This window comes from Enoplosus armatus, chromosome 6 (genome assembly GCF_043641665.1).
Source record: "Enoplosus armatus isolate fEnoArm2 chromosome 6, fEnoArm2.hap1, whole genome shotgun sequence".
NCBI lineage: Eukaryota > Metazoa > Chordata > Actinopteri > Centrarchiformes > Enoplosidae > Enoplosus > Enoplosus armatus.
This window is the reverse complement of record NC_092185.1, coordinates 12211064-12239050: the sequence shown is the minus strand read 5'-3', so window position 1 is coordinate 12239050 and position 27987 is coordinate 12211064. Positions and strand designations below refer to the sequence as shown.

At 41.9% G+C, this 27987-nt stretch overlaps 3 protein-coding genes across 3 annotated transcripts; 2 read left to right on the top strand and 1 right to left on the bottom strand.

The window, feature by feature from the left end:
* Positions 1-1231: 1231 nt before the first annotated feature.
* Positions 1232-6199, bottom strand: pnpla2 (patatin-like phospholipase domain containing 2). The gene is made up of 9 exons (XM_070907571.1): positions 6013-6199; positions 4605-4837; positions 4128-4193; positions 3097-3306; positions 2904-2964; positions 2390-2599; positions 1999-2131; positions 1633-1755; positions 1232-1550 (listed from the first exon to the last, which is right to left on the bottom strand). Exons 1-9 carry the CDS (start codon positions 6197-6199, stop codon positions 1232-1234), a joined length of 1542 nt encoding a protein of 513 aa, XP_070763672.1.
* Positions 6200-9493: 3294 nt separating this feature from the next.
* pidd1 (p53-induced death domain protein 1) lies at positions 9494-17658 on the top strand. The gene is made up of 15 exons (XM_070907008.1): positions 9494-10157; positions 10375-10788; positions 10922-11074; positions 11203-11254; positions 11366-11567; positions 11963-12112; positions 12220-12393; positions 12484-12631; positions 12710-12845; positions 12935-13085; positions 13280-13403; positions 13555-13670; positions 14662-14769; positions 15031-15227; positions 16418-17658. Exons 1-15 carry the CDS (start codon positions 9494-9496, stop codon positions 16653-16655), a joined length of 3027 nt encoding a protein of 1008 aa, XP_070763109.1. The 3' UTR covers positions 16656-17658.
* A 199-nt stretch (positions 17659-17857) lies between these two features.
* Positions 17858-27699, top strand: slc25a22a (solute carrier family 25 member 22a). Its single transcript, XM_070907244.1, has 11 exons — positions 17858-17928; positions 24077-24262; positions 24394-24519; positions 24615-24670; positions 24944-25034; positions 25678-25732; positions 26434-26494; positions 26728-26872; positions 26967-27121; positions 27209-27284; positions 27546-27699. The coding sequence occupies exons 2-11, from the start codon at positions 24243-24245 to the stop codon at positions 27697-27699; spliced, it is 939 nt and encodes a 312-aa protein (XP_070763345.1). The 5' UTR covers positions 17858-17928; positions 24077-24242.
* Positions 27700-27987: the final 288 nt, after the last annotated feature.

The window sequence follows — 27987 nt, the reverse complement described above, 5'->3', positions numbered from 1 at the left end:
TTTTCACTGTAAGTCGCAGCGTTTCTGGGTAATGTGAGGATCATTGTTGTTCAACTGAGTTTTCACAGAAATGAGAAAACACTCACAAGCTGCAGTTAATGTCAAATGATACCAGTTTATTTAATGATCACATAAATATTATTCCCTGCAACATTTTGACAATATGTTAAATTCACTGAAGTTTAAGGCACACCTTGGCGTTCGATCACAAAGTTAATTTCTTGTAGTACGAAGTACAAGGGGAGTATTTAAACAGGTAGGTTATTACCTAAGAAACTCATCTGATGTCATACAGTGACATCGAATGAAAATGTGCAATTCAGATTCAACTGATTCTTTGATTAATAAAAAAAAGTTGATTACCTGTATATGCCTTAAAATGTAACATTTGTAATATAACATCAAAATCATTGATTCAGTCAAAGATTTTAAAGCTGAAATTCAATACAATGTAGATTTAAAATGAAATCTAAAAGGTTTGTAACTTACATGGAAGTAAATCAAGACGATAGAAACAAGTTTGTATGATTGGGACAACAGAGCAAAGCAGTTTTGTATTTTACATATAAATAATTGTAAAAACATAAGACATTCATACAAACCTAGAAACATAAAAGACTATTTATTTTTTCACAATACTGCATTGACACTTGCATCAAATAAATGGAGTAAGTACCTGTAAGAAACAGACTGGTGCATCCACTGTTTTCCCTCCTCCAGTCCTTCACTGCCTGTGTGGCAGAAGTGACTAAGAGCCCATAACAGCAGGAACACTGTGCTTAACTACTGGTCTGACTACATTCCACTAAAAACATGAACACTCATCTATTTTAACCACGCTACTTCAAGTGTGCATTTTTGTTTAGACGGTCCTGTAATTCAAGTTTGTACGTGACTGTTTGAAGTTCTGTAGCCCTACAGACATACTGTATCTATGGTCTTGCCTGATTATACTGTAGCTGAAGACTTATTTCAGTGTCATGTAATAGTTAAAAATGTTTAATGCACAGTAAGTGTACTAATGGTAAATTATTACTATTACCAACAACTATACAAAGGGGCTGATTAGATAACAAATGTCTTCCTGGCAGCTTAGGAATATCTAAATGTCAGGGTGTAAACAGATATTAAAATCTGATTTAAATTCTCTTAAAATGTTCCAGGACCTAGAATAAGTACATGTGAACCTCAACATCCAGAACAACATCCAGCAGAAACCTGTCAGCAGCTCTTAAGAGCTGCTGATGGCTTCTGCAGAGTCTGCAGCAGGTGGAATATTAAGACATCCTCTGTGCGTTGTGAGGCCTTCTGGGGAGAGGATGGATGGGGGGCTCTTATCTGGTGACATCTGTCCAGTTTTGAAGGAGCCTTGCAGGTCCATGTTGATACACAGCACCCCAGAGAGCAGCTGCCTCTTGTACTGGTCCAGACGCATGAAAACATCCAGGACTGAAGAACTGCTCCCATTCACCCATGTGGGAATCAAGATGGTGGAGCTGATCTGGGACTGGAGGGACTGGTAGTGGTGCAGCTCCAGCTGACAGGAAAACCTAGAGTAAGCATTAGCATCAATATTTTTATAACTGACATTCAATGTATTCTGGCATGATTGGATGTTGCACAGTCACCTACCTGGCAGATACATGCTGAGAAATGCTTTTGGAGGCCTGGCGAAGAACATGCTGTAGGATTTTTAGTATCTGCTCTCGCATCCACCCCACATCTTCTTGCACATCTGGCAGCCACTCCAGAAGTCTACACATGGGATATGTCACTGTCTGTCAGTTAAATGTCTTTATTTCCAACAGTGTTACAGGATAGTTAGTTTCACTAATCAATAAAAACGTTCTAAAACGCTATTCAAAATGACTTTTGCTGTACACAACTACACATAAGATCCAAATAGACAAACAGAAGCAGTACTGTACTGTAGTTCCATTCTGAGTGCTTATCAAATAAGGAGGGAATGGGACCAGATGTAATTAAGTCCTATAGTACCTCAGAGTCAAGGACATCGCAGACTCCAGAGGGAGAGTGTAGGGGAGCATCATGGCTGAGGCCATCCTGACAGGAAGCATGTTGCTTAGCGACTGCGCCAGGCTCCTCCTCTCCATGCAGGCCTCAACTAGAGCTGCAGAGGGAGGCAAAGAGGATCACAACGGTTACCTTAAACTATTCATAGAACTAAGCTGCTTTATACAGCACTATTCATGAGCTGACATATGTTACAACACATACATTTTCAGTTCAGTGAGCATGATTTCCATTTCATGCATCAGCAGGGCAGTTTTTGTTAGCCTGTGAAAAGTTGACATTTTGGAGATACATGGTATTCACAGGACAGTGACAATAGGCGAGAAATGAAGCCACAACTATAATGTTATGTTACCTTTATGCAGGGTGGGTGGAAGGTGTTCGAAGATGTGCTCCTCTATTGAGGAACTGCAATGAACCATTGCTGCTCCCTCTTCCACATGTGGCTTTTCCTCTTCTTCGTCACTTTTATTGACCTCCTCCTCCTCCTCATTATAATCCTCATTTTCCTCGCCATTAGCTAGCAGGGGCCTGTCTCTGTGAGGTCCGTTGAAATTAAGCAATCCTGGAAGCAGACACAAATGTGAAAGCATTATCAACACACTTATATAATATAAATGTTGAAACAAACAAATTAGTAACCATGAGGAGTCTAATCACCAGCAAAAGCAGTCTATTGATTTGGTGACATGTGGTCACAGGAAGCACAAGCTCTGATAACATATCAGGATAATACTGTATGTACATGCTAATATGTTCTGGCCGGTGGACAAAAGATCAATTGTGCTCGCTATTACTAACCTAATTCTTTTAAATAGAGCACAACATGATTTGGAGAAGGTTAGCAAATGCAAACTACTGTTTCTTACCGTTCTTCTTCAAGAAGTTCAGAGCATCTTTATATCCCTGCTTACACATGGCCTTCATAACCTGCACTCAAAACAAATACATCCATCTCTCATGAGTCCGCTGAGTTCACTCCAGTTCATCTGAGCCAATCAGTTTATCTGTAGACTTGTGTGTGTGTGTATGGATCAGGATGGTTGTAAGCAAGTGACCTACCAATGGGTCTGGAGGGAAAAGAGCCCTGGAGACTCTGTAGAGGTTGGTGAGCGTGAACTGGATGCTTGTGTTGGTGAATCGCAGCTCGTGTATGTTGGTCGAGGTGTCTTGGGGGCAGATGTCGCTCTCTCCAGAGAACGGGGACACGGTGATGGTATTTTTCAGCTCATACTGAGGCAGGTTGTCTGAGATTCCTCCATCCACATATCGCTGAATGATAAAAAATAAACATAATACACATAACAAACAAACTGTTATTGCAGAATTTCCTCAAAATATTGACTGTAAATCCTTTGAGGGCATTGACAGATATTTGGACATGGAGAAAATCGTCACACAGGATATGATAATAGTGACATCATATCCTGTATTGATTAATGTTTGTTTTTTCATTGAAGCTGGTGAACTTTTAAACTTGCTGTGCGTGTCAACAGATAAGATCAGAGTGACATCAGGGTTTTTGAATTTGAGCCGGTGAGTGTAGGAGGGGACAGAACAACCTTAAAGCCTGTGCCAACATGGCCACATTTGGCTCTGCCACTCGCAGATGTTGGTCACAGGCCCTGCATACACACAGCAGCATGTAAGCTCTTAAAACCCCTCACAAAGGCCACAGAGGGAGGGTGGGGGCGTTTGCACTTATTGCTCAATAATATTTCCCAGAAAACCTTTGTGCTCGAAACATGTCCAGCATAAAAATACAAGTTCTACTTTCCCCTTTAGTGTGAGATATCTGACAAACACTAACTCCAGAGGATTTCTCTAATAATTGTTTCCACACACGTGCCATTCAGAACAAACACATTCTTGAGGAAGGGAGGGCTCTGATGGGGGCAGTTACAGATGGAAAGAAAAGTACAACAAAACACAATGAAAGGAAATAAAGTACATGGTTCAGGCAAAGCAGCAAAGTAGACCAAACCCATGAAAATTATAAAAGGTCATTTCTTTTCATTAGACCTACAGCATATACAGCATATCGGCAACATGGGGTCAGTGCACACATGCTGAATAATATTGAATCTACTTACCACTCCTTGCAGTGTGGGAGGAATGATGCCACAATACACTGGGATGTAGGCACTGCAGACACATGCCTACTTAACAAGAGATAATATAAGAAACATAGTTTTTGGACAAATTGGACTTAGGCAAAAGAACATGTATGTGAAAAAGATACTAATGAATGGTTTTGTCAATAAAATTGTGAAAGATGAGCCCATTGTGACGTCTTCAAATGTTTTCTTTTTTCCGACCAACAGTCCAACACACAAAGATATTCAGTTTACAATTATATAAAATAGAGAAAGCAGCCAATCCTCACACTCACTATGCTCAATTCTTAAAATGTAAATGGCTTCTGAAAGCACCCATGGGCATCCCCACAATACTGTCACATTATCAGTCTTGAGATAATAAATCAACTGTATCCTGACATCTGATTTCATTAATATCAACCGACTCCACTGCAAATTATTGAGAAGAATATACTCAGACTGAATGCACACCTGCACCAGCTCCTCCTTGTTGTTGAAGTGCGACACCAGGACATTTTCTCCGTCTGTCACTCGGGTAAGAGAGATTCCTAACCGCCCATTGGCCTGATGGTGGCAATCAGCTGGCAGAGTGCGCCGCAGCATGTGACGCACAATCTTCACCAGGTTGAAGGAAGGATGCATGGGTCCGAGGAAACGCTTCCTCGCCTCTTTGGCAACATCGATAATACTTGCACCAGCCTCTCCTGCGAAGATGTTAAGACACCGTTACTGTAAATGCTTAGATAATCCTGAAGGAAGGTTTTTAGGATGAATTAAGTTCTTCATGCAACTGTACTTTGTGTGCGTAATAAAATCAACAAGAATTACAGAACAGTCTACAGCAATTCTGTGATAGAACAATCAAGAGGACATCATGAGGATATTATGTGTCCCTTAAACCTTCTTCTCCTTATAGGGCACTTTGAAGAGCACCACTGAATTGGAAAGGGCTTAGTTGGTATGGCATATTCAGTTTGAAATGGTTATGATGAGGATACCATGTTGGTCTTTTGACGGTGGAATGTCTAACTACCAGAGGTGGAAAGTTACTCAATTTTGAGGTAATTTTTTTATTCTTTTACTCCTCTATTTTTGTCTGACAGCTGCAGCTACTAGTTACTTAGCAGATGACATTATAAAATGTGCTCAGTTTATGAAATTAGTTGCACTGTTTAAGATTAAGCTACTCATTATGTAGTTGAAATTAGCTCCACCTCCTGCTTATATGTTAATGCATCAAAAGTAATAATCCTTTGCTATAGTAGCTACAGTATATAACCTTATACCACTGCAGTGGTGGAATGTAACTAAGTACATCCACCCAAGTTCTGTATTTAACTACAATTTTGAGGTACTACTTGACTTATTATTTATAATTTAGTATTTCCATTTTATGCAACTCTATACTTCTACTGCACTACATTTTGGGTGTCAATATTGCACTTTTTACTCCACTGCATTTATTTGACAGCATTAGTTATTAAACACAATATATATACACAATACAAATCAACTCATAAATTATGATGTATTATTATGGATCAAGCTAAATGTCAGTATATAAAATAGCTGAAATCAGCCCCACCTTTACCAGCTGCAACATTAGTGATGCTTGCACCTTAAATGCATCACTAATTATAATCCAGTGATATAATATACATGAATGAGTATGTTTACAGTGTAATCTGAGTACTTCTTCCACCACGGGTAATTGCACAGAGGTGTCTTCCAAGTAAAGCTACATACACATTGAACTTGTACTTAAGCAGTTTACAGCACAAGAGGTTTAGGCTTGGCACTTGAGTTTAGTACCCTTGTAGTACTTTTTTTAAACTCGGAGCAAATGCTGGAAATGCTTAAAAACCCAACAGATACGTACCTAGACACACTCCAGTGACCAGGGCAGTGGCAGTGAGGGCTCCAGCTGATGCCCCATATATGTGCCTGGCGTTTAGCACCAGAAAGGGAGCCTGTTCCACCAGACAGCTGGCAACACCGACGTGGTAGATACCGAGGAAGCCACAACCTGCAAACGAGATGTTCCACGGCGAGTCTAAAGGAAACATACCGGTGACCGTCCGCGACTGTGCCAAGTGGGGCTAAGGTCGCTTAGCAAGGCAAACGATAATACAACGCTCACACAGATATTATTAACAACTACAGAAGAACTAAAAGCCTGTTAAAGCTGAACACTGTTAATATTTTGTTAGTTATGTCTCTTTACATGCTGTCTTCAGGATTGAACTTTATCTGCTAACTGTTTTCAGCTTTCTAGCTAACGGTAGAAGTCACTTTTTTCGTTGCAGGTAACGTCGCTAAATTGACATTATTAGAAAATACAAAACGTCTTTTCTGCTGTCGCTAAACCCCGTTAGTAGATGCTCTAATTAAAAACAGCCCTGAGCTAGTTAAATAGCTACGTGGTGAACCACGGGGAGTTGTTGTTGTTTCACTCACTTGTGGTTGGTGTGTATTGGGAGGCGGGCGCGGAGTAAAGCGAGTTGTCCAATCACGATCGACACCGCAAAACAAAGTCACCAATCACAATCCACACCGCTGTAACACCCGTGAAGTCAATGAGCGGGCACTTCTCTTCTCTGACCGCTGTCAAATGTTTGTCCCCAGGCAGAGCTGCGCGTTTTGTTTTGTCCTTTCTAAATTTATCTGCCTGTCTGTTTGTGTTCACATTGTTTGTTCATATCGTAAGAAACTAAACTAGGGTATATTGGGATTTGTTTTCGTGATTATCATTAGGAAGAATTGATTTTCGACTTTGCAATATTGGTTAACCTATTGTTTACAGATCGATTAAAGCAAACCTGCAGTAGTGCGCACTAATAGTTATCTGCTCTTAGAAAAGGACAAACACTTTTAATGTTTTTCATAAAAAAGGGGGCCTGAACATCATCCTAGGTTTTGAGAAACTTTGTTCCGCGAGAAAAAATAGAATCTGTCCTAACAATAGGGATGCACAAATTTGGCTTGTTGGCGATGTCCTCGTTACAAAATAGCAAACGGTAGTAGGGTTTCACAAGAAATAGTATTGAAATCACAAATCTCTTGCATCCAAAGCACATTCAACAATAACAATGAAATGTTTTTCTGGAACACTTCCTTGAATAAACTACTCGCCGAATTAGGCTGCAAATAGTACATTTTTGTGGGCACTGATCCAGGTTCTGTTTAGGACATGATTCCTTAGAGGACGTGTCCTATTGTGAAAGCACCATCAACTAGGGTTCATTGTCTTGTAAAAATATCCCTGCTCTATCAAGTGTGTCTTGACAGTCAAAGCTGGGCCCCAAAAGTCCCAGGTTCACAGGACCACCACTGCACCACTGAAGTACAAAATCGTACAAAAGCGGGTCCTGTATTATTATCTAAACTTTTATATTATGCTCACATGGTGCATACGCCTACACAAAGTTGTTGCCAGGTAGCGTTAAACCAGCACCGGAGTAGGTTACTGTTTGGCTATGTGTGCAAATAATGAAGGTGTAGGTTGGGGGGGGTCAACACTGGCCTAACAGCATTCCCCCCCCAAACAGGTTAATTCTGCCATGCTGACAGTAATGTAGCTGCATTTGAAACAGTCTGCTTGCATCAAGAGGGCTAATAACAAAAATCATTGAGGTTATAATAACAAAATCATGAAAAAATCATGGCATAGTTAACTAGTTAACATATTTGTATTATTGTAAAGCCATGTTTTAAATACAATTTATTAAAAAAAGAAAATTATTTAAATTGTGTTTAAGGACTCAAGAGGATGCAAGAGAAGTTATTCTGGCTGACATCAAGAAAAGTGACTCAGAAGGTGATATGTGTCTGGCCAGATGATTACTGCTGCACTGGGAGGTTTTCTGAGGAGAATTTTGTTGTTGTACCCAAATAGCTCATTAAACCACGGTCTCCCTTTGGCACAGTGTATCCAAATCGAACGCATTCTTTTGTAACATAAGTAAATGGTTTCCACAACAGAGATGAACTTTTGACTTGATTTCTTTACCAATATGCAGTTCAGTTTGTACAGATGGGTCACAAATGGGTTGTGAGATAAAAACAAGATGTTTAACCCTTTTTGAAGAAGAATGATAGTTCATACAAAAATTATATAGGATTAGGTCACTTTAAACTCACTTGAGTACAATTTGCAAAGTAGATCTTCTACAGCTAATTTTTTTAACTTAGATAAATGTATTGGATCTTACTTTAATCTAAATGTAAAGTATGCATTATAAGACTAAAATTAAAAAACAAATTGCATATTTATATATTGCATATACAGTATATATATACTGCATTTTTGAAAGGAAACGCAAATTAAATTTTTGCTTTTGAATTTAAATGTTTTGTTATTACATTCATTCATGTGTTTCTATCATATGTAAAACAAATAAAATAAAACAGACAGATTTTTATGTAGGATTAATAGACCCATGCTAATAGACCCAAAAAAACATAACAAGCACTACTACAACAACTCCTCTTGGCTTCAACTGTAAACATTTTAATCCTGGTGAATATAATTAGAATTGTTTACAGCGTGAGCCACGTGTATATATATATATATATATATATATATATATATATATATCATTGTATATCAGTACATAAAACACCCCAATACCAAATGCAGTAATAGAGGCGAAACAGCGCCACCCGATGGCCGAGCAGGTACTGACAGCGAGGGCACACGTTGACACAACTGTCCCGCCCTCAGTTGAAACTTTGGCGGCGCCAGCATCAATGCGCTCGGTTTTATACATAGCAACAACCGGAGAGGCGGGGCTTCTTACGTCTATACCGATACAGATAGTTAGACTCCTCCCGTCGGCCGTCGGTGGACGACTTACACAAAAACAAAAACAAGCAACTGTGATGCGAGCCTTTCCTTTGAAAACATTATCGGACATAAGGAAGTAAGTAAAGTGAGCAGAGTGGGGTCGAGAGAGTGCGGATTGGAGAAACAGGTTAACCCAGAGACTGATTTTACACATTATTTAGTAAATAACACTTCACTAGCTTGTAAGTAACATTAGAAACTGAACATAAATGTCACTAACGTAGTCACAGAGGCCATCAGATACGTTATTTTTAGCTATAACTTTCACGTAAATATGAGGCTACAACTTAGCTAAAAGCTAACATTGCTGTAGCTGTCAGACCAGCTTCACTCAGCAAACATGTCTAGTAAATTGTTCCTCGCTTTTCATGGCAGTCACTTAGCTCTATCTGGCTTTAATGACAATGACCTTATCCAATCGTGTCACGAGTAACATTACAGACACATCATGCAGAAAGAAAAACTCGCCCCAGTATTGGACAAGGAGGCAACAGTTTGCTAGCTGACTAGTGTTATGAACAGTGGCTTCAGAGAGAGAAGCAGCGAGGAGGGGGCAGCTCCTGACGAAGAGGATGGGGATCTGGCAGTCGGTTGGGTTATGGAGGATGAAGAAGTGGAAGTGAGACCTGCATGTAACCCATCAAGGACAACATCCAAAGTACCAGACCCTTCTACGGACATTTTGGCTCTGAGGCTCTGGAGAGGACTTGTGTACCAGGATCAGGAGAAATCAGAGAGGGAGACTGGACCGACTGCGTCAAGTGGTGTGATGTCTGATGGTCAAGTCGAAGCTGTGGAGCCAGAGAGGGATGCTCCTTCTGTGTCTCCCTCCAGCCTCATGGACACTTGTGGTCCTTCCATATCAAGCCTCTCTTCCTCTTACTCCTCCACCCATCATCATCATCCCAATTTTTCTTCACCCTCATCTTCCTCTGTATTGTCTCTGACTCCACCCTTACCTCCCTCTGTGGAGCTCCCAGCTGTGTTGACTGAAACAAGGCTGACCCTGGATGTGTACCTGGGAGGAGCAGCTGCACTGCCGCTGCTTTGGTTGTCCATCCCAGGTCAGCTGAGAGGCCTCCAGTACCTGAGACTGGGCTCTGAGGATAAACCTGGCCTGAATGGCGCACTGGATGTCCTACCCCATCTCACAGAGCTGCGCTCACTGGCTATTCGGGGTACTTTTCTGAATGATTTCATATAGTATCAGCTGTTTGTCAGCATAGATTGTCAGAAATTCATGTTTCTTTATTGTTAGTTTTGTTCTTAGCAAAATATTTACATACAAAAGTAGATTCAGTAAATACTGTGTTGATACATACTCTGGGTGTCATTTTTCCCTTGCTTTGCTCCAATCTTTCTGCATCTAACCATGCTTTTCTTTTTAATTCTCAGGACACTGTTTTTATGACTCACAAGGTGATCCGCTGCCTGGCCTCCTCTCCACTTTGCCCACATCTGTTTCCTCCCTTTCACATCTGGTGCACCTGGATCTCTCCTTCAACCAGCTCTCCTCTCTGCCACTGTGCCTTCTCTGCTTGCCAGTGCTGTCCTCTTTGCTCCTCTGTCACAACCACCTCTCAGCTTTGCCTCCTGATATAGGCCAGCTGTCCTCCCTCACCTACCTCTCCCTCCTGGGGAACGAGCTGGTCTCTCTTCCCCCAAGTCTGGGTCAGCTGAAAGCCCTACAGACACTTGATATTTCACATAACCTTCTTCAGCAACTACCTGATGAAATTGGTTCTCTGGAGGAGCTTGTTAAGCTGGAATTGTCCCACAACAAGCTGAGGCAGCTACCAGAGAGCATGGGTAAGGGTGAGTGGGTGTGTCAGTGAAAGACCATCACATTAATAAACTGGAATTCTCATTTTGTTTCATGTGAGTTAAATTCATGAATGCAGCAATAAAAAAAGATGTAAACCCTGTCTTCTTTGTTGGCCAGGCTCTCTCCTCTCCCTCAGGGACCTTGTCATCTACAGCAATGACCTCCGCCTGATCCCACATTGTCTGAACAAACTGCCTCTGCTGAAAATAGATGTGCGTGACAATCCTTTGGGACAACCCCCAACCCCTCCTCCTCTCCCTCCTACACCTGGTGAGTGGAGAAAAAAAGGGCTTCAAATCGATTAGTGCTTCAAGCATTTCGTCTGTATTGTCATTAGTTACAGTGTTTACATTTTCTGTCAGCATATTCACTCTGTTGCATAACTGTTTTCTTACCAGATCAAGCAGAAATGAAAATTCCAGAGTTGCACCTTGGATATAATCAGCACAGGTACAGTGTCACTCTCAGCATGGAAACATGTTCTCAATCTCTGCAGTAATGTTGTTAAATGTTGTTAATTCTTACTAGATTAAGATTAAAAATGCTCCTTTTGCTCCTTAGTTTCTGTGTTTCGTCTGCTGGGTGTCATGTGTTTCTCCCAGGGGGGGCTGAGCTGCTGTTCCCCCCGGGGTGCCTGGTGACAACCACAAGACTGGAGTGGGTTGAGAAAAGGCCAGAAAGGAAGTGGGTGTGGCTGGAGGAGCACGACATCTTACTGAGTCGACCACTGGAACTTCGTCCTCATGGAGTTACATTTCTAAAGGTATAAAACCACATCTGCTAAAGGGACATTTTCACATGAAGATCAGTTTACTCATGTTTGGTACTGCACTGAGAAAAACAGTTGTATAATGTTGTCAGTGGCTCTAGAGGCACACTGCCAAAAAAATAACCCTGATGAAGTCATAGTGGTGTCATCAGGGTTATCTCAGTTTGGGCTTAGAGACAAAATCTCTAACAGAGAGGATCTAATGGATCAGGTTGAATTATGGAAAATGTAGGATCCAGTGTTTTTGGGACTTGAAAGTCAGGATATCTCTGCCTCTGCTGCACAGATTTTGTCCCTCAATTTTATGGAAGTGCAATACTAAGTTGCTGGACTGCTTCTTTAAATGAGTATTGTGAAGATAATTGTACTTCAACTCTCAACTGTTACAGCCTGTGGAGGTGTGTGTGCCGTATCGTCGGAGAAAAAGAAGGGAGGTGGTGGTGCAGAGGTTTGACGGACAGTCATGGAGCACTCTGCCCACTGTTCTGAGGAGAGGAAGTGAGAGCCATAGCAGTCACCCTGGTGGACGTCCCGCCAGGGTAAAGTACAAAACTTCCCACTGCAAAATAGTTGTATTGCAGTTGTATTTAAGCTCTTTTTGTCTTGGTAGTACAAATAATAATATTACTTATTGATGTGCCTGTAGCTGGCCTGCTGCGCTGTGAGCCAGTTCTCCTGGTTTATGGCAGTGTCCCGTCCAGTAAAGGACAGTTGCTCTGTTACACCAGCTGGAGCCTTGCTGGTGTCCAGCTCTGACCCTGGAATTAAGCTCCACTTCCCTCCAGACTCCACCGTGCAGACCCGCACTATAACTTTACAGGTATATTTACAGAATATGGTTTAGTTTATATCAGTTTGTCTTTGTGGTATCTATGTTTTGCACAGCTTTAGTTTGTCCCTCTTCCTGTAGGTGCTGCAGGTGTCTGTGTCAGAGGTACAGGCACTGTGTGGTGATCCTCAGGCCAGCGTTAGCCCTCTCCTCTGCCTCTCCCAGACTCCCAGCATCCATTTCCTGCAACCTGTCAAAGTTCAGGTCCCTTTGCCATCTGGAGTCACAGGTACTGAGTATATCGTCCTCATACATGTTCATAACAGAATGTATTAGCATGTATTAACAATGTGTGGTGCTTCTGCAGGCCATACAGTTGATACGTCCTGTTTGCATCTGCTGCATGGAGACCCCACTGCCCAAACTTGGACTGACATTACATCGCAAGTGTCTCTCTACGTCACCCATTTGTATGCCATTTTCTACGTCACACATTTCTCCTGGTAAGTTTTTATAATATATTCTCCTAATTTGTATTTGATTTATATATTTACGTTTACGTATTATTACAGCTTTGTATGCACCGTCACAGGTACTGGCTGTGGTACACCACTCAGCGCTGTGTTAGCGGGGTGGTCAGGAAGGTCTATCAAAGGCTAAAACAGTTCAAAGTCCAGTTCCTCGTCCTCCAGCGGAAGACTGATCCTTCACAAGTTATGCTACAGTGTTTACCTTCTAACAAGGTTTGTAATTCTCCTCTCTGTGCTGTAACTGTCAGCACACCAAGGTCTGTCCGTGTATCAGCCCTCTTCTCTCAGCCTCTGTGTGTGGTGTCTCAGCCTCGGCACCATGTGAAAATGATTTCATCATGAGTATGAATGAAATCGTAAAGTTCATGCATAAATGCTTAACAGTGATTGTGATGCTTCCTGCCCAGGTGGACAGCAGAGTGCAGTCTCTGTCAGAGCAATATGAAGGGCCTCAGCCTTCAGACCTGTGTGACCTGCTGGAGGGAGAGCAGTTCTTCGCTGGCTTTGAGAGGGGCTTAGATATCACCACAGGTCTGAAGTCCTCTTTGAGGCTCTATCTTAAATAAACATTTTCTCCTGTTCCCTTCCCGTCCAAGGTCTTATGATGTGCTGTTGTGTAATAATTGTCCTGAAACAGCTATTTGTAAGAAGTCTTGAGGAGATATTTTCCTGTTTTCTCCAGAGAGACCAGACTGTATGGAGGGAAGACTGTGTTTTGTGTTTTACTCCAGCCTGAAGAATCTGAAGGAAGTGTACATCTGTCCTGCTCAGGGTCAGAAGGGGCCAGTGAGGGGACAAGTAAGACAGCCATCATATTCAAAAGACAAGAAAGTGCAGTGACTGGAAAAAATGATTTCTGTTTGTACACATATATTCAAAGTCACTTTGAGAATCTTACATTTCCACATTACATGGTGGTACACTTGGTGCAGGGACTGCATGATCCCACCTACATTATATTGTAACAACCAATAAGTAACAGATTACATATCACTCATTTACATTCAGTGCAGTATATTCGACACTAAAACCCCACTCGGACGGGATTAAAATTACAGGGGGCGGGGGGAGTAAGATATTCACTGTGCTCCTCTGTAAATTAACTCATCATTCAGGACGGCCTTTTTACCATTTGGAAATGAGACATTGATATTCAGCAGGACAAAGAGAACGCCAAAGCCTCCTCAGGGGGGCTCAGGCGAGTTGAAGGGGAGGCAAAGATACTACTAGGTGAATCTGAGTCAAAAATCATACTCATTCTTTGAGTCATAACTCGGTCAAATCTTAACACACAGAGATGAAACATGTTGATATCATTCAGAGAGACGTACACTTCCTGAGCATATCATTATCTCAGATGTCCATCGTGAATAAACGGCCACATATCCACTTAATAATAATAAATAATAGAATAAAGACGCTTCTTAATTTTTTCTGTCATCATATTGGTACCTGAATAGGCCTGTATGTTGATGTTAGCATGTTTTCATCTATCAGTTTAGCAAACCCATGCTCCTATTATTACACAGAAGTCAAAGCAGAGTCAAGTCAGAGCTGAAAATACAAGGGTGTTGCTCTGCATGGGATTTCAATTATGGGATATTTTATGTAAAGTAATTATTTGGTAGTATTTGTTGTATTGCTTTGTACATTATTACATTGTATGGATGTTTCTACCTCAGTGGTCACTCAATGTAAAGTGTACCACCTTGTTATTTTTTCCCATGAATCAGTCTGTGAGCACTGTTTGGACAACACATTGAAAATATGTTTTGTACCTCCATTACAGGTGTCTTTTTATAGAGGGGAGATTCCCAACAATCTGCCAGAGGAAGTGGCGAGAAGGAGGAAAGGATATGACAGCCAGTGGCTTGCAACTTTACCACTAAGACTTCCTGTTAGTTGAAGTGACAGATTTGTTTTTTCTTATTTCACATAACATAGATAGTTTTGTATTTCTGGATAGTTTATGAATGTATATGAACCTGTTGTACATTTTGTCTTATCATCGTATTGGATTGTATCCTAATAATATTAGAATATTAAAAAAATAAAAAAATAAAAACTTAGAATATGTGTATATTGGTTAGAAATGGAAATAAGACTAAATATGTACATACACCCTGCACATATTATCTCCTCTCTGTTTTTGTCATAGGCTCTAAACTCCGAAAATAATTTCATTATGGAGGAGCTCCAGCATCCTCCTCTGAACCTGGGTGACCCTGAGAGCGGCTACCTGACAGAAGCCAACCTGCTGTCCATCTCTCTTCAGATTGGACAGGACTGGCGTGTTATTGGCATCAATCTTGGGTTAAGCTACCAGGAGTTGGACCGCATCCAGTACAAATACAGGTAGGAATGACGAACTGCATCATGTTCAACCAAAATTCCTTAACTGAACTCAACAGTATTTGTAATTCACACGTTGTGATATTTTCTGATTTGCTAATTGTTTTTACAAACTATCATATACCTACCTCTGTGATTTTGAGATCTACATTCAGTGCAGTTATATATTTATTTTAAGGCCAAGACTCAGACACCACACTGCCAAAAGGTAACAGGAAAATCTTGACTAGAATCGAAAGTAAAGTGGGTGTTTGAACAATTCTTATCTGTGCAACATGAACTTCAGAGTTTAAGGGGTTAGGTGCACATTCAAATGAAAGCAGCTCAATTATAATAAATATAAGCAATATATATATATATATATATATAAAGAATCCCTACATTATCTCATTCTGACCTGTGTATTGTTAAAGTAAAATGTGTGTAGAAAAATGTACATTTTCTGTTCAAAGCGTCTCTGCCTGAGTGAATGATGTAACCAGTGCGTGCACATGTGTGTGTTAGCACTGCCAAAGCCTCTGACGGAACAAGATGGAGTGAGATGTAATGTGAGTGAAGGAAAACCGCAGTGGGAGAGAAATGGTAGAGAATTTTGATTGTTTTAATCTGCACTGTCGGCCATCACTGAGCCATCTGGGACACTGCAGGAGATTACACACAGACTGATGCTCATCTGTCCCTCCCCCTACTCCTCATGCTCAGAAAACCTGACATGACGCATCATGGTGGGGGAAGAAAAATACATTATGTAAAATCATGCATACATGTTGTGTAGGTGGTTTTCTGTGTAAGGTTTTTGTTATGGAACATTGTGATGGTTTGTGTATTTGATAGAAGTTTCCCAATAAATGTTTTCCTCTGGAAACAGGTGGTGCATAGCCTAAATCTCTAAGATTTGATGGACAAATCTCTACAGTTATACATGGTCTATCTTCCAACTCCATGGAGGAGCTAATACTTCACAGGAATAGGCAGCGTTAGCACATGTCATTTAGTATGTTTATTAACATTTTAGAAAATCTACTGCTCATGGCCATAGCTGGTTATTCCAACTAAATGGTTCTTGGGAGAATATAATCTTGCAGTGATGGATTCGCTAATATTTTAAATCAAAATATATATTTCAAACCTGTTCAATTCTATCACTGAAACCGATGTATAGCTTCTTGTGCATGTTGTGCTCTCCTCCCCAGGGACAACCTGGGAGCCTTGGTGCTGGACATGCTCTTCCTGTGGGCCCGGGGACAGAGGAACGCAGGACCAGGAGCAGTGTCGAGGCTAGTTGCCGCTATGACAGAGAGCGGCAGGAGAGACCTGGCAGATGAGATCGAGGACATTGTCATTATAGGAAGGAGAAAGTACTCGGAGTCACTGAGGAGAGTGGGTCTGGAAGCAGAAGAGAGCTCCTCCCTCGGTGAAACCCAGCAGTAGATAAACCCATGCTGGGTGCAGATGGCTGACTTACACTTGAGTAACCTGTTTGTTTACGATGTGCCCCATCATCTCATCCTGCTGTCTAAACAACTGTCCTGGAGTACCAAAAAATCTCTCTCAACACAATCATGGTAGCCAGCTACCAGCTGGCGGCACTGTTAAAAAGACCCAGAGAAGACAGGTGAAATGGATGAACTACATGAAGACGATGGCCTGTGGCTTGTTTTTTCCACTGTGGAAAGTATGCAAGACAACACTATGGAAGCCCGTTTCTGTCAGGAAAAGGAAGAAATTGATGAAATGTTATTTATGATAAAATTATAGAGATACTCAGATTTCTGACATAGTATGTTAACATTTGATTTACTACCTCATAATTTTGAATCATAGCAGTATCTCATAATTTTGACCTAGTGGGTCAAAACTTTCGTCTAAGTATCTCGTAGCTTTGACTCTGTATCTCATTATTTTGACTTAACGAGTATTTTTTTTTCAACTGTTCATGTTTTTTCTATTTTTATTTCCATAGAAGTAACTATTACCTGTTCAGGTCAGAGTTCAGAGGCAGAGCAAACACTGGGGGCTGTTTGGACTACAGAGGCCTGGATCACTTACTGAAAGTACAAGAGGAGGCCATTTTTATGGTTGATTAAATTTCTTCCTTGTGTGCCTTTGGTCACCTAGAAACCAGCTCAACTACACCACAATCTCTCTGACATATCAGGACTTAAGATGTGGTTAAAATGTATGATTTTTTACATTTCTGGTTAAACTGTGATATGAAGAAATGTGTCAGGTATTTTTTAAAAACTGAGAGTCCTGTAGTGGGTCATCGGTTGTTTTATTGCTGCATGCTGCCCCTCATCCCCAATATTTCAACTGTGGCCGTTTTTCTATTTTGGTGTTCAAGGTCATCTGGTTGAGATGAATCGTCACGATGACGCCGGCTCCCATCCCCCACCCCCTACACCTTTACTGCAAATAAAAAAATGTGCCTGTACTTCTACTATACACCACTAGAGGACCCTTTTCTAAATCCTTTCTGTTTTTTTCCCAAGTCCTACTCCATCGCCAGCTAGGCTGCTCCCCCCTCCTCCCCTGCCTGCCTGCCTGCTTTCACTCCCACCTCCTCTACCTCCCTCTGGACTCAAATGCTAGTAACGCCGGTAGGTTAGCTATTGTAGGTCTGTCAGCCAAAGATACAGAGTGTAAAGGCTTTGATTTCACACTGCAGCCACACCAGGAGAGATAACGGAACCGGCCCTATGTGGTATGTAGATAACGGAATGCAGTTAAAGTCTTGTTGGCGGGTGTCTGATTCAGAAAATGTGTGTATCGGCTGGAAGCCGTTTGAAATGTTACCTGGTGAAGGCGACACATTTAGCTACCTTTTTAATTTTCAATGAATGGAGATAACGCGACATGGAAAGCTAGCTAATGCTTCAGTCTGGGATGTGACTGTGTGTGCGGTTGTCGCTTCGTTGTGAGACGCAGAAAATCATTTTCCGTTATTTGGCAAACCAAGCATTTTCAACATATGGTGGGTTTAGTATTACCATTAACGGTAGGCCTCTTGCTGATAAAATGTAAGGTACTACAGTGTCGGTATGAACGTTATGAATCACGAGTAAATAACGGTTATAGCTGGGTCGTTAATATGCCTGTCATATTTTCCCAATAAAACCGACGAGCCGTTAGTCACAGGTGTAACGGTTATTCGTTGTCATGTTAGAGACTAACGTGTTATCTCCGGTTTCATGCTTTGTATAGACATTTTTAGCTTGCTTGCTTGGTGGATGTTACCACAGAGTAACCGGACCAGTTACCGAATCTCTCCCCGACCTGTAAGGGGCCACTGCGGCCGCCCTCTGCCGGCTTCCGCTCAGTAGTGAGGGTGTAATTATCATGTGGGCTGGGATGTTGGTGGGGAGGGTAAACCCACTTTAGACTGTACCCACCTCCCTTTTTCATTGGTAGAGGAGAGTGAAGGTACTCACCTCTGACAGGCAGACTCGAGCTAAACATTAACACTCTGTAACTTCTTAGTGCAAGATGAAAAGGAGGGAAGATGGGGTGTTTAAAAAAAAAAAAAAAAAAAAAGAATTCCTTATTAATACTGAATGTCTTACCTGCTGGAGGCCATTTCTATTCAACCCACCTTGCTTATTCTATGTACCCCTTCATCTCTGCTGAGGTCTCAAACTCATCAAAAGCAAGATGTTCAGAGTTAGCAGTGTATTGGTTAGGTTATGATGACGCCCAGCAGTGTAATAAAGCATTCCTGCAGCCTTGAAATAATTGATGAGGTGAGCCTTTCTTGGGTGTAGGGTGACATCGCATGCTTTCCAGTGGAACTGTGGTACCTTTTTGGCTGTAATGCTGAAAACATGGCTTTACTTTTATTCGGTAGAAAACAACAGCATTGTGTTAAATGTGAATTTAATCTGCATGCAGGACTACACGCATATAGCATTCCCTGAAGGAATGCTAAAATCCCAGGAGGAAGGACTACTAAATGTCACTGGTGTATGTGCACTGAATGATGTATAGCCGTGCTGGTGAGAGGATGCTGTGCTGCTGTGTGAAAGTCACAGTCCTTCAGGCCATTCAAGGCCGTACTGTAATCTGCAAACTGTAACCAGATGCTTCAATGCTGCGTTTGGCTTTCTTTCTAAGGAGAGTCCACTCACAGTGGTATCATTATTTTCATATCAAGGATGTAGGAAAGCTGAGAGGGAGGCAAAACAGAGGAGATGTAAGAGAAAAGCCCCAGGTGACTTTAGAAACTGGGCCACTAGGGATACCAGTGGTGTCAGAGGAGGGACTAAACTCTACACTACCTCTCTGCACTGAAGGGGCATTTTTCTCAGCTTGTTATTTCTGATCTACAGCAGGTGATTACAACAATGCATTACTGTGCAGGTTTAATGGCTGCAATATGAACCCAGTGCAGAGGACCTGTAGTGGAAATGCATTGCTGTGCCCAGATCATAACTCTCACTCCACTGGTTGTAAATGGAGATTGCGAGAGAGCTTTCATAAGTAGGTATTAGGTTTATAATCCTGATGGTGTAGGGAAGAGGGAATAGTAATCAGATGTATCTGTGACACCACAAATTTCATCCCTTGTTTCTGCAGTGCTGTAGATGTCCAAAAATAGACCACATCTTATAAACCAGTATTTGGGGGAAAAAAGCATGATAGCAGCTGTCAGGTTTTTTGTGAAGAGCAGCGGAAATACAGCTGTCAGTGCAGAGAACTATTAAAACCCAATCCTTTTAGAAACAATTGCTGCAACAAATATACACAAGGAAAAATATCAAGCTGGAACTACGTGATATAACGCTAGCTCAATGTAGCTTTGCAGTAGACTTAATAACACACACAACACTTTTAATTAATACTAGAAAATAATGGCTCCAGGGGGACTGAAAAAGTGGACAGATTGAGTTGCATATTAGATCTTGTGCTCTTGCAGCTCTCAGAAGAACTTGACATCTGATAGAGGATTGCCAGACCACACTTGTGTCTGAAACAGTCCTCCGTGCAGCTCCTCTGATGATGGCTTAGAGCTCACTGTGCGTTAATCGAACCAGTTCATGTGAGACAGATGGGCTGGTAACAACAGCCCTCTTCATGCTAATGAGGAAGGGCCCGTGTGATTTTCATGTCTTTACTGTCTTTTTGATCAGCCACAGTCACATGAGTGGAGTGCTGACTACCACAGTGCTTTTGTCACAATAGCCACTCACTTCCTCCTATCAATCACCAAACTCACTGTCAATTAGTCAGCAAGACCTTTACTCCGGTTGGCACTCGAGAACAGAGAGGTAGTGAAGGAGCTGTGATGGGTGAGGTAAATTTTTCTGTGGTTGATTTGAATGAAAGGAAAATCATTTGCATTGAGTTTTGCCTCGAAAATTAACTGGCATGGATTTTTCAGTATCTGCAGGGTTACATTTATCTTTTTGTCTTTTGTGATTGAGATGTGGCTTAGAGCAGATTAGTGGAAGCGACTAGCTTTGCACCCACATCATTTCTTGTTTTTACTAACACTGATCCAGTATTGTCAGCTTTGTAATGCACATTGAATATACACACTGTTTGGTATTTTTGGAAAGAAAAGCTTCTCATCTTTTTGAATTTGGTGCATTTATGAACAGAAGAGATACAGGCTTTGTTTATTGAGCTATGCTTATAATGGTTGAAAATGTTAAAAAATGAATTAAAAGGTCACATGAAATGTCATCATAGCACTTGTTACAAGCTATCATCCCAGTTTAAGTCCTAAATCTAAATTGTCCACAAAATGCACAGTAAGTGCTTGAACTTATTAAGTTGTTTTGAAACTACTTCCAGAAAGATTTAAGAGCGTGTGTTATTCATAATGTACTTCTACATAAAACCTTGGCTACATAATAATCAACTGACTTTTCAGGTGAGTCAAAGTACTTAAGAAATCAAATATCCTATTTACGCTCATTGTACCTGTGTTTGATAACATCATTTTATTACATTATTGCCTTTCATGTAACATGTGGTGTCATTCATAAATGGTATGTAAATCGCTATGCTGACACGCCCTCTGCCCCACCTCTGTGGGATTACATGAGCTGGATCTTTACATGAGGACAGAGACACATATTGAACTTACATATTTTAAAAGTCTAAGTAAAAAAAAAAAAAAATGTTTTTAGGAATTCAATATCTTAACTTCAAGCAAAAGAAGACTGCTTGCTGCTTTACTGACAAAGTTCAATATAACTTATCAGTGTCCTTGTCAGTAAAGCAGTGTTTATTGCCTCATTTGTTCGAGCTGAAAGGATGAACAAGGGTCAAAAACAGAGCAGTTATCTGTCTCAGTTGGCGCCCGCCCTCTTTAGTAGCTCGTCCAATAGTTGGTTTGGGGGGCTGGGTTAAATTGTGAGTTTAAGGTTCTGCATGGCAGCCAACTTTCACAATCACCTTGTCTCATCAGTGCTTATCTGCTCTAGAGGTACAAACTCAAAATATGACCTCTGTGTGAATGTGTGTGTGTGTATGTGTGAGAGAGAACAAGAGAGAGAGAGAGAGAGAGAGAGAGATTTAAATTCGCTTGTGGTTGGCTAGTTTGATAAAGAAGTTTTCGGTCACTTTTAATCATTTTTCTGTCTTGTTTATCAGTACTGGTGAGGTCAGAAGTAATTTTCCGTTTTAATAGTTTAGGGAATTGAAAAGTGACTCTGCACTCCTTTGCATGCTATAAAGTGATGCAGTGATGTGGTTGTGTGGGGTCTGGAGAGAAGAAATACCAGTTCCCCTGCAGTTTCCTGACAGGTTGTTATTTTTTCTTGTGCTGTGAGAAAAAAATGAATTCCTTGGAGATCTCGTTGATGAGTGATGCCACTGTGCTGTGGATACACTGAGGCCACTTGTTTCCATACAGACTCCAATTGTCATGACAAGACTACAGCCAGCCAGGCTATAACTGTGGGTCAAATAAATGTCCTGCTGCAGACACTGTTGTATGGTGTAGATGAACTGAAGTGGACGAATAATGCCGCCAGCATGGTAAAGAAGGAGGGAGATGCCAGTTAGGGGTGACTCATGCAAGACTCTTTACAACCCATGTATTTTCTCCTCAGTCCTTTTTCTTAACAACATGTTCAGGAGGAAGTCTGTGACAGGAAATAGGGAAACAAAAGTAGCATGCAGTAAAGTGAGGAGGTGGGCTCACTGCTGGGTGAGAAAATGGTGAAGTGGATGAACAGTTTGAAGGAGATGAGAGTTGGAGGAAGGCTGTGAAGTCGGCAGTGTGAATCTCCAGGGAGCAGAGAGGAGCCACCCAGCCAACAGAGACCAGAGAGGCGGCTCGCTGACCCGCTCTGAAAACCCCCTCTCCTCCTCCCTCCTCCACCTCTGGAGCAGCCTGCGTGGGCCTCAAGTCCCCGTCCAAACTAAACACACCAGACCACAGCTGCATTCATGCCGAGATACAGTTATGGGAAACCTAAACATCCACGCATGCTGTGCAATCTCTCTGAAGTCTGAGGAATTAGTGATACTGGTGTCATACGATTGTACGCATAGGCACTTCACAAAGAAACCCGCAAGTCAGCAAAGATCTGAGACGAAAAAGCTGTGTTTGAGAGTCGTGACTCGTGACTGAGGGAAATGATGGGGGAGGGCTGGTGAGGAGGAGAGAGGAGGAGGCGGGTTGCACATGCAGAGGCAGGTTGTGATTGGTGGATGAAGGGGGTGGAGAGAATGAAAGGGGGAAATGGGAAGCATCTTTTCACACTGAGGGCATTCTGTACCAAAAATAGGGAGCATCTTGGCCACATCGGACATATTTTATCTGTTTGCTCAAAAATGATTGTTTTAGAGCATAGCAAGGATAGTGCTTCTCCTGTATGACTCCAGTTTCACAATGAAAGAGCTTATGCATAAAACACGAGTGTTCAAGGACACACATGACGCACAGATGTCCCAGTGATGATCGATTTGTTTAACAGGAAGTGATCCCTGTGCAGTGATCGCTAAAGCTCTATTTTTAAGGAGCCGTCAGCAACGTTGCAAAATCATTCAATGTTGGTCGGACTTAAATACTGTTGACCTTTTGAAAAGGTTTCTTTTGGCTTCTTGAGTCAGTCATGCTAAAACTTAATACTGTAATACGTGTAACTGAGGGCTGTATTTGGTTTGGTCCACAGCAGACCTGGGAGAAGAGTCTCACTGCCATACAGCCCCGAGCCTCACTGGGGAGGCTTACATTATCATTTTGCGAAAACCTATATGCTAAAATACCAAGCCAGCATTTTAGGATTTATCTACTCTGGTGTAGTCTTGTGTGGATGGATGGATGGAACGGAAAGAAAAAGATGCCTTTTTAAATTTAATGTGGACCATCTCTCAGTTTCTGTCAGTCCTGTCAGTCAAGACTTTTTCTTGGTAATGTGTGGGTTTACATGATGGTGGAATGAACTCCCCACTGAAGTCAGGACAGCAGAGTCACTGCCCATCTTTCGCCGTAGTTTGAGAAACGCGGAACTCGTGCTGGAACTTCTATCTTGCTTCTTAAAGCAAACTAACAACACTTATGGTGTAGTTTTCTAAAATGCTTTTAGCTGTTTGTTTGGGACAATGAACATAACAAGACAAGCAATGTAATCACACCACCTTGGGCTTTTGCAAATTGTGATTTTATAGATAGAAACGATTGATAATTGATAATGAAAGCAATCATTAGCTGCAGCTTCCTCTTAGGTGGTGTAACAGCATGTTACTAAATGTAAATCTATGTTGTAATGTTTGTGAAGACAACATTGCTTTATTTATAACTTTTGTACTGATCCTCTTGTTTTGTTGGAACTTTTCTGTTAACAGCCACTTCATGAGAGTGTTTAACGTGAACAGGAACCTTTCCTATTTCTCTTCAGATATCCCCTGATAACTTGAACTAACAACTGCAAGGAGACGAGTGGACAAAACATAATCTGACTACATAATCACACACTACTGGAACAACAACAGAAGACAAGGACGACCACCGAGTGACAAGCTAACAGACACTTTGACACTTTGACCAGCAGGGGCTTGACATAAATGGCTGACAAGCAGATCAGGTAAGCTTGAATGTGGAACGACTACAAAGCTTTACAACAAATTCCAGCAGCATTGTGGCCTTGTTTTCTTCTACTGACATTTTATATTCTATATTTTTGTCTTTTCCTCTGTGGTCGTCACCTTCGTCCAGTTTGCCTGCCAAATTGATCAATGGGGGGATCGCTGGCCTAATTGGAGTGACCTGTGTGTTTCCCATTGACCTGGCCAAGACTCGCTTGCAAAACCAGCAAAATGGATCTCGCCTTTACACCAGCATGTATGGGCTATAGTGAGAACTTATCGGTAGTATGACCCAGCTTGTCATCAGATTTCTTTGACTAACCCGCCACAACTGTTGTATTTGTGTTTCAGGTCAGATTGCCTTATTAAGACCATCCGGTCAGAAGGGTATTTTGGGATGTACCGAGGTGAGTTTTTAACTTTGACAGAAGAGTCTTTCGATTAATGTGCGAGCTCAGTGAGCTCAGTGTCGGAACAGTGTAAAAAATGAGAGCCTCCTGTTAGGTAGCGTATAAATGCTTCATACTGAGGCTACAGACATCAAATACAGGGATCTGTGTCTCACTGGTACAGGCTATTATCTGGAAAAACCTTCCATTATAGACCTAATTTTCTCTCTCCCTTCTCTGTTTCTTCTTGTCTTTTTCTTCTCTGTGCCTCTCTCCTTTTTATCCTCCCAGGAGCCGCGGTGAACTTAACACTAGTCACGCCAGAGAAAGCCATCAAATTGGCTGCCAACGACTTCTTCAGGCATCACCTCTCCAAGGATGGGTGAGGCATGAAAGTGCCAACAGGCTGACTGACACACACCCACTCCCTTCATTCACACTGTGATTAACTAGCGTGTTTACTAACATGTAACCTGACACATTAGCCTGTCTGTATTCTCACCAAGCCTGTAGTTAATCCTCCACTGTTCTGTCATCTCCGACGAGGCACCAAGCATATCATGGTGGTTTGTTAACTGTCTGATTTAAAAATACAGAATTACTTGTGTGTGTGTCAGCAGAAGTCCAGTCTGAAAGCACATTACCAAGTCAAATTAGCACATAATGGTGTCACATGTCAAACATTAGCAACCGTCATTTGGTGTTGCTGAAATCCATCACCCATTGTCCCCCCTGAGCATTGTCCGCATAGATAAACCTGAAGGTTTCTGGGGCATCTATCTCCATCTCTATGGTGACAAACATGCAGGCTGATAAATGATTGACTTGTCTGGGCCAGCCGCTCACCTTGTGAATTATTAATCTGCCCTTGTGCCTGACATGTTGATATGGAAGACAAAGATTAGCATCACCAGCGCAGGTGGTGACAACTCCTTTTTCGAGGACTGCAGAAATAAAGTTGTCTGGCTCTCACACTGTCAGTCTAGTGCATGTTTTATTCTGATCTTGCTTCTTTTTCTTCTCAGAAAACTCACTCTGCTTAAAGAGATGCTGGCTGGGTGCGGGGCAGGTACATGCCAGGTGAGTGAATGAGGTGCTGCTTTAATTGCATCCTCCTGTTCTCCATCTGGAACTGCTGCCTTTAGCACTGCCAATGTCAACTCGCATACAAACCCCTGGGCCTCAGCCATTGCCTCATTTGTCACTGCCTGCAGCAAGAATTAGCCACCACCATGTTTAAATGAGAGGTGGTACTTGCAGAAACATGCAGTTTGTCTCTGAAGATTGTCCCTGTTATCTGTGATCTGAATGTGCCCTGTAACGTTCCACTTCCATGAATGATTTTTAATCACTGAAATGTTGTCCCGTTTGCAGGCGATACACCGGCAGCTAGATTTGAGTGATCAGATAAGACGTGAGAGTGCTTGGCTATGTGCACTGAGTGAGTGAGTCAGAGGGAAATGCCTGTTGTCAATGAGGGCAAAGGCTTCAAGCCCGAGGAACGTGATTAGATTAAGTGTAGCAGACCTTGGATTAAGATTGTGGCTGAGAACATGGCCATCTCACCCTTAATCCCGTTAACTAGTTACTACTGCATGGATTACAGAGGAAAACAAGAGTTGACATTCAGCTAACAGATGCCAGTAGATTTACACTGGACACACGTTTGCCTGACACACTCACTACTAAGCAATCCTAAACTCTGACTTTCATGGAGGAAAATTCAACTGGTTTGTTCACAGTGTGCATATGTTGACACCTTTATTTTGTTTTTGTTGCAGGTTATTGTCACAACTCCTATGGAGATGTTGAAAATCCAGCTCCAAGATGCTGGAAGAATTGGTAAGAGGAAATGAAATCCAGATGGTGGTTTAGCAAAGTGTAGGGGATAAACTGGAGGAACAGTGGCCTCATGTGGTCATGTCAGAGATTCCAACAGCTTTATTCTGGTTTCTTCTTACTGTTATGAATTCAAAATGTCTGCCCACATACCTGTTCTCAGCATTGTGTGATTCCAGTAGCTTTACAGGAAACTTTTGCTGTAATTAATGTTTTGTGTTTCTTATACTCTATAGCGGCTCAGAGGAAGCTGATGCCAGAGACGGTGCCAGCAGGTGCTGTGGAGACCAAGTCCCCAACAGCTATGCAGCTAACCAGAGAATTACTGAGGGAAAAGGGCATCGCTGGGCTGTATAAAGGCCTTGGTGCCACATTGCTCAGGTAAAACAGACCTGGCAACTAGGTGGTAGTTTTACCAACCAGCTGTAATGAACTTCACATGACTTATTGTGATCTTATTTCTCTCTTTTGGTAGGGATGTTCCTTTTTCCATCATCTATTTCCCCCTTTTTGCCAACTTGAATAACCTGGGCAAAAGAGGCGTGGAGGGGCCTGCTCCTTTCTACGTGTCGTTTTTTTCAGGCTGTCTTGCGGGGAGCACTGCGGCTGTTGCTGTCAACCCTGTTGATGGTGAGCAGTGGGACTGTGAACATTGTTATAGCAACGTGTGCACCGTTAGTTGACGTTATATATTCACCTGAGCTCTGTGTGTTGCAGTGATAAAGACTAGACTGCAGTCCCTGAACCGAGGGAGCACAGAAGACACGTACAGTGGAGTGACTGACTGTATCAGGTGACCTCATTATGTCTTTACTGCTGCAGCATGTGTGATGCTGTCTGTGCAGTTGTGTCAAGTCAAAATGTATTTAAAGCACAGTATCACACAAGAGTGTCTCAATAAAAAACAATGAGCAGAACTAACAAACAATACAATTGATAGACTATTACGAAAAATCTCTAGCTATAATAGGTAGGGATAAAACATCACCACCATATCTAACTAGCACTGGCTGTATGTTTCACTTTTTATAATGAGCTTTTATTTGCTCTCTAGAAAAATCATGCGTAATGAGGGTCCATCAGCGTTCCTGAAGGGAGCCTACTGTCGAGCCTTGGTCATCGCACCTCTGTTTGGCATCGCCCAGGTGGTCTACTTCCTGGGTGTGGGTGAATTTATCCTCAGCTTCTTGCCTAAAAAAGACAACTGAAGAAGCACCTCCTTTCTGCCTTTCCCTCCCATAATGCATCACACCAACTGCGTGAGGATTCATCTCATTCTGAAAAAGAAATTTCCGATGGGTCAAAGCATGACCAATCAGTACATTTTGTTGTGAAATTTGTTGTGTTGAATGTTGAAATAGTTTAGGAGAGAGCCTTTGTTTGCCAAGCTGCCTGTGGTGGCACACAAAATTCCAGTAGGCATGCTCAGCCAGCTCTCTGGAAATGAAGCCACACATATCAGTTTAAGTTTTAAAGGAATATTGCTTTACAATTAC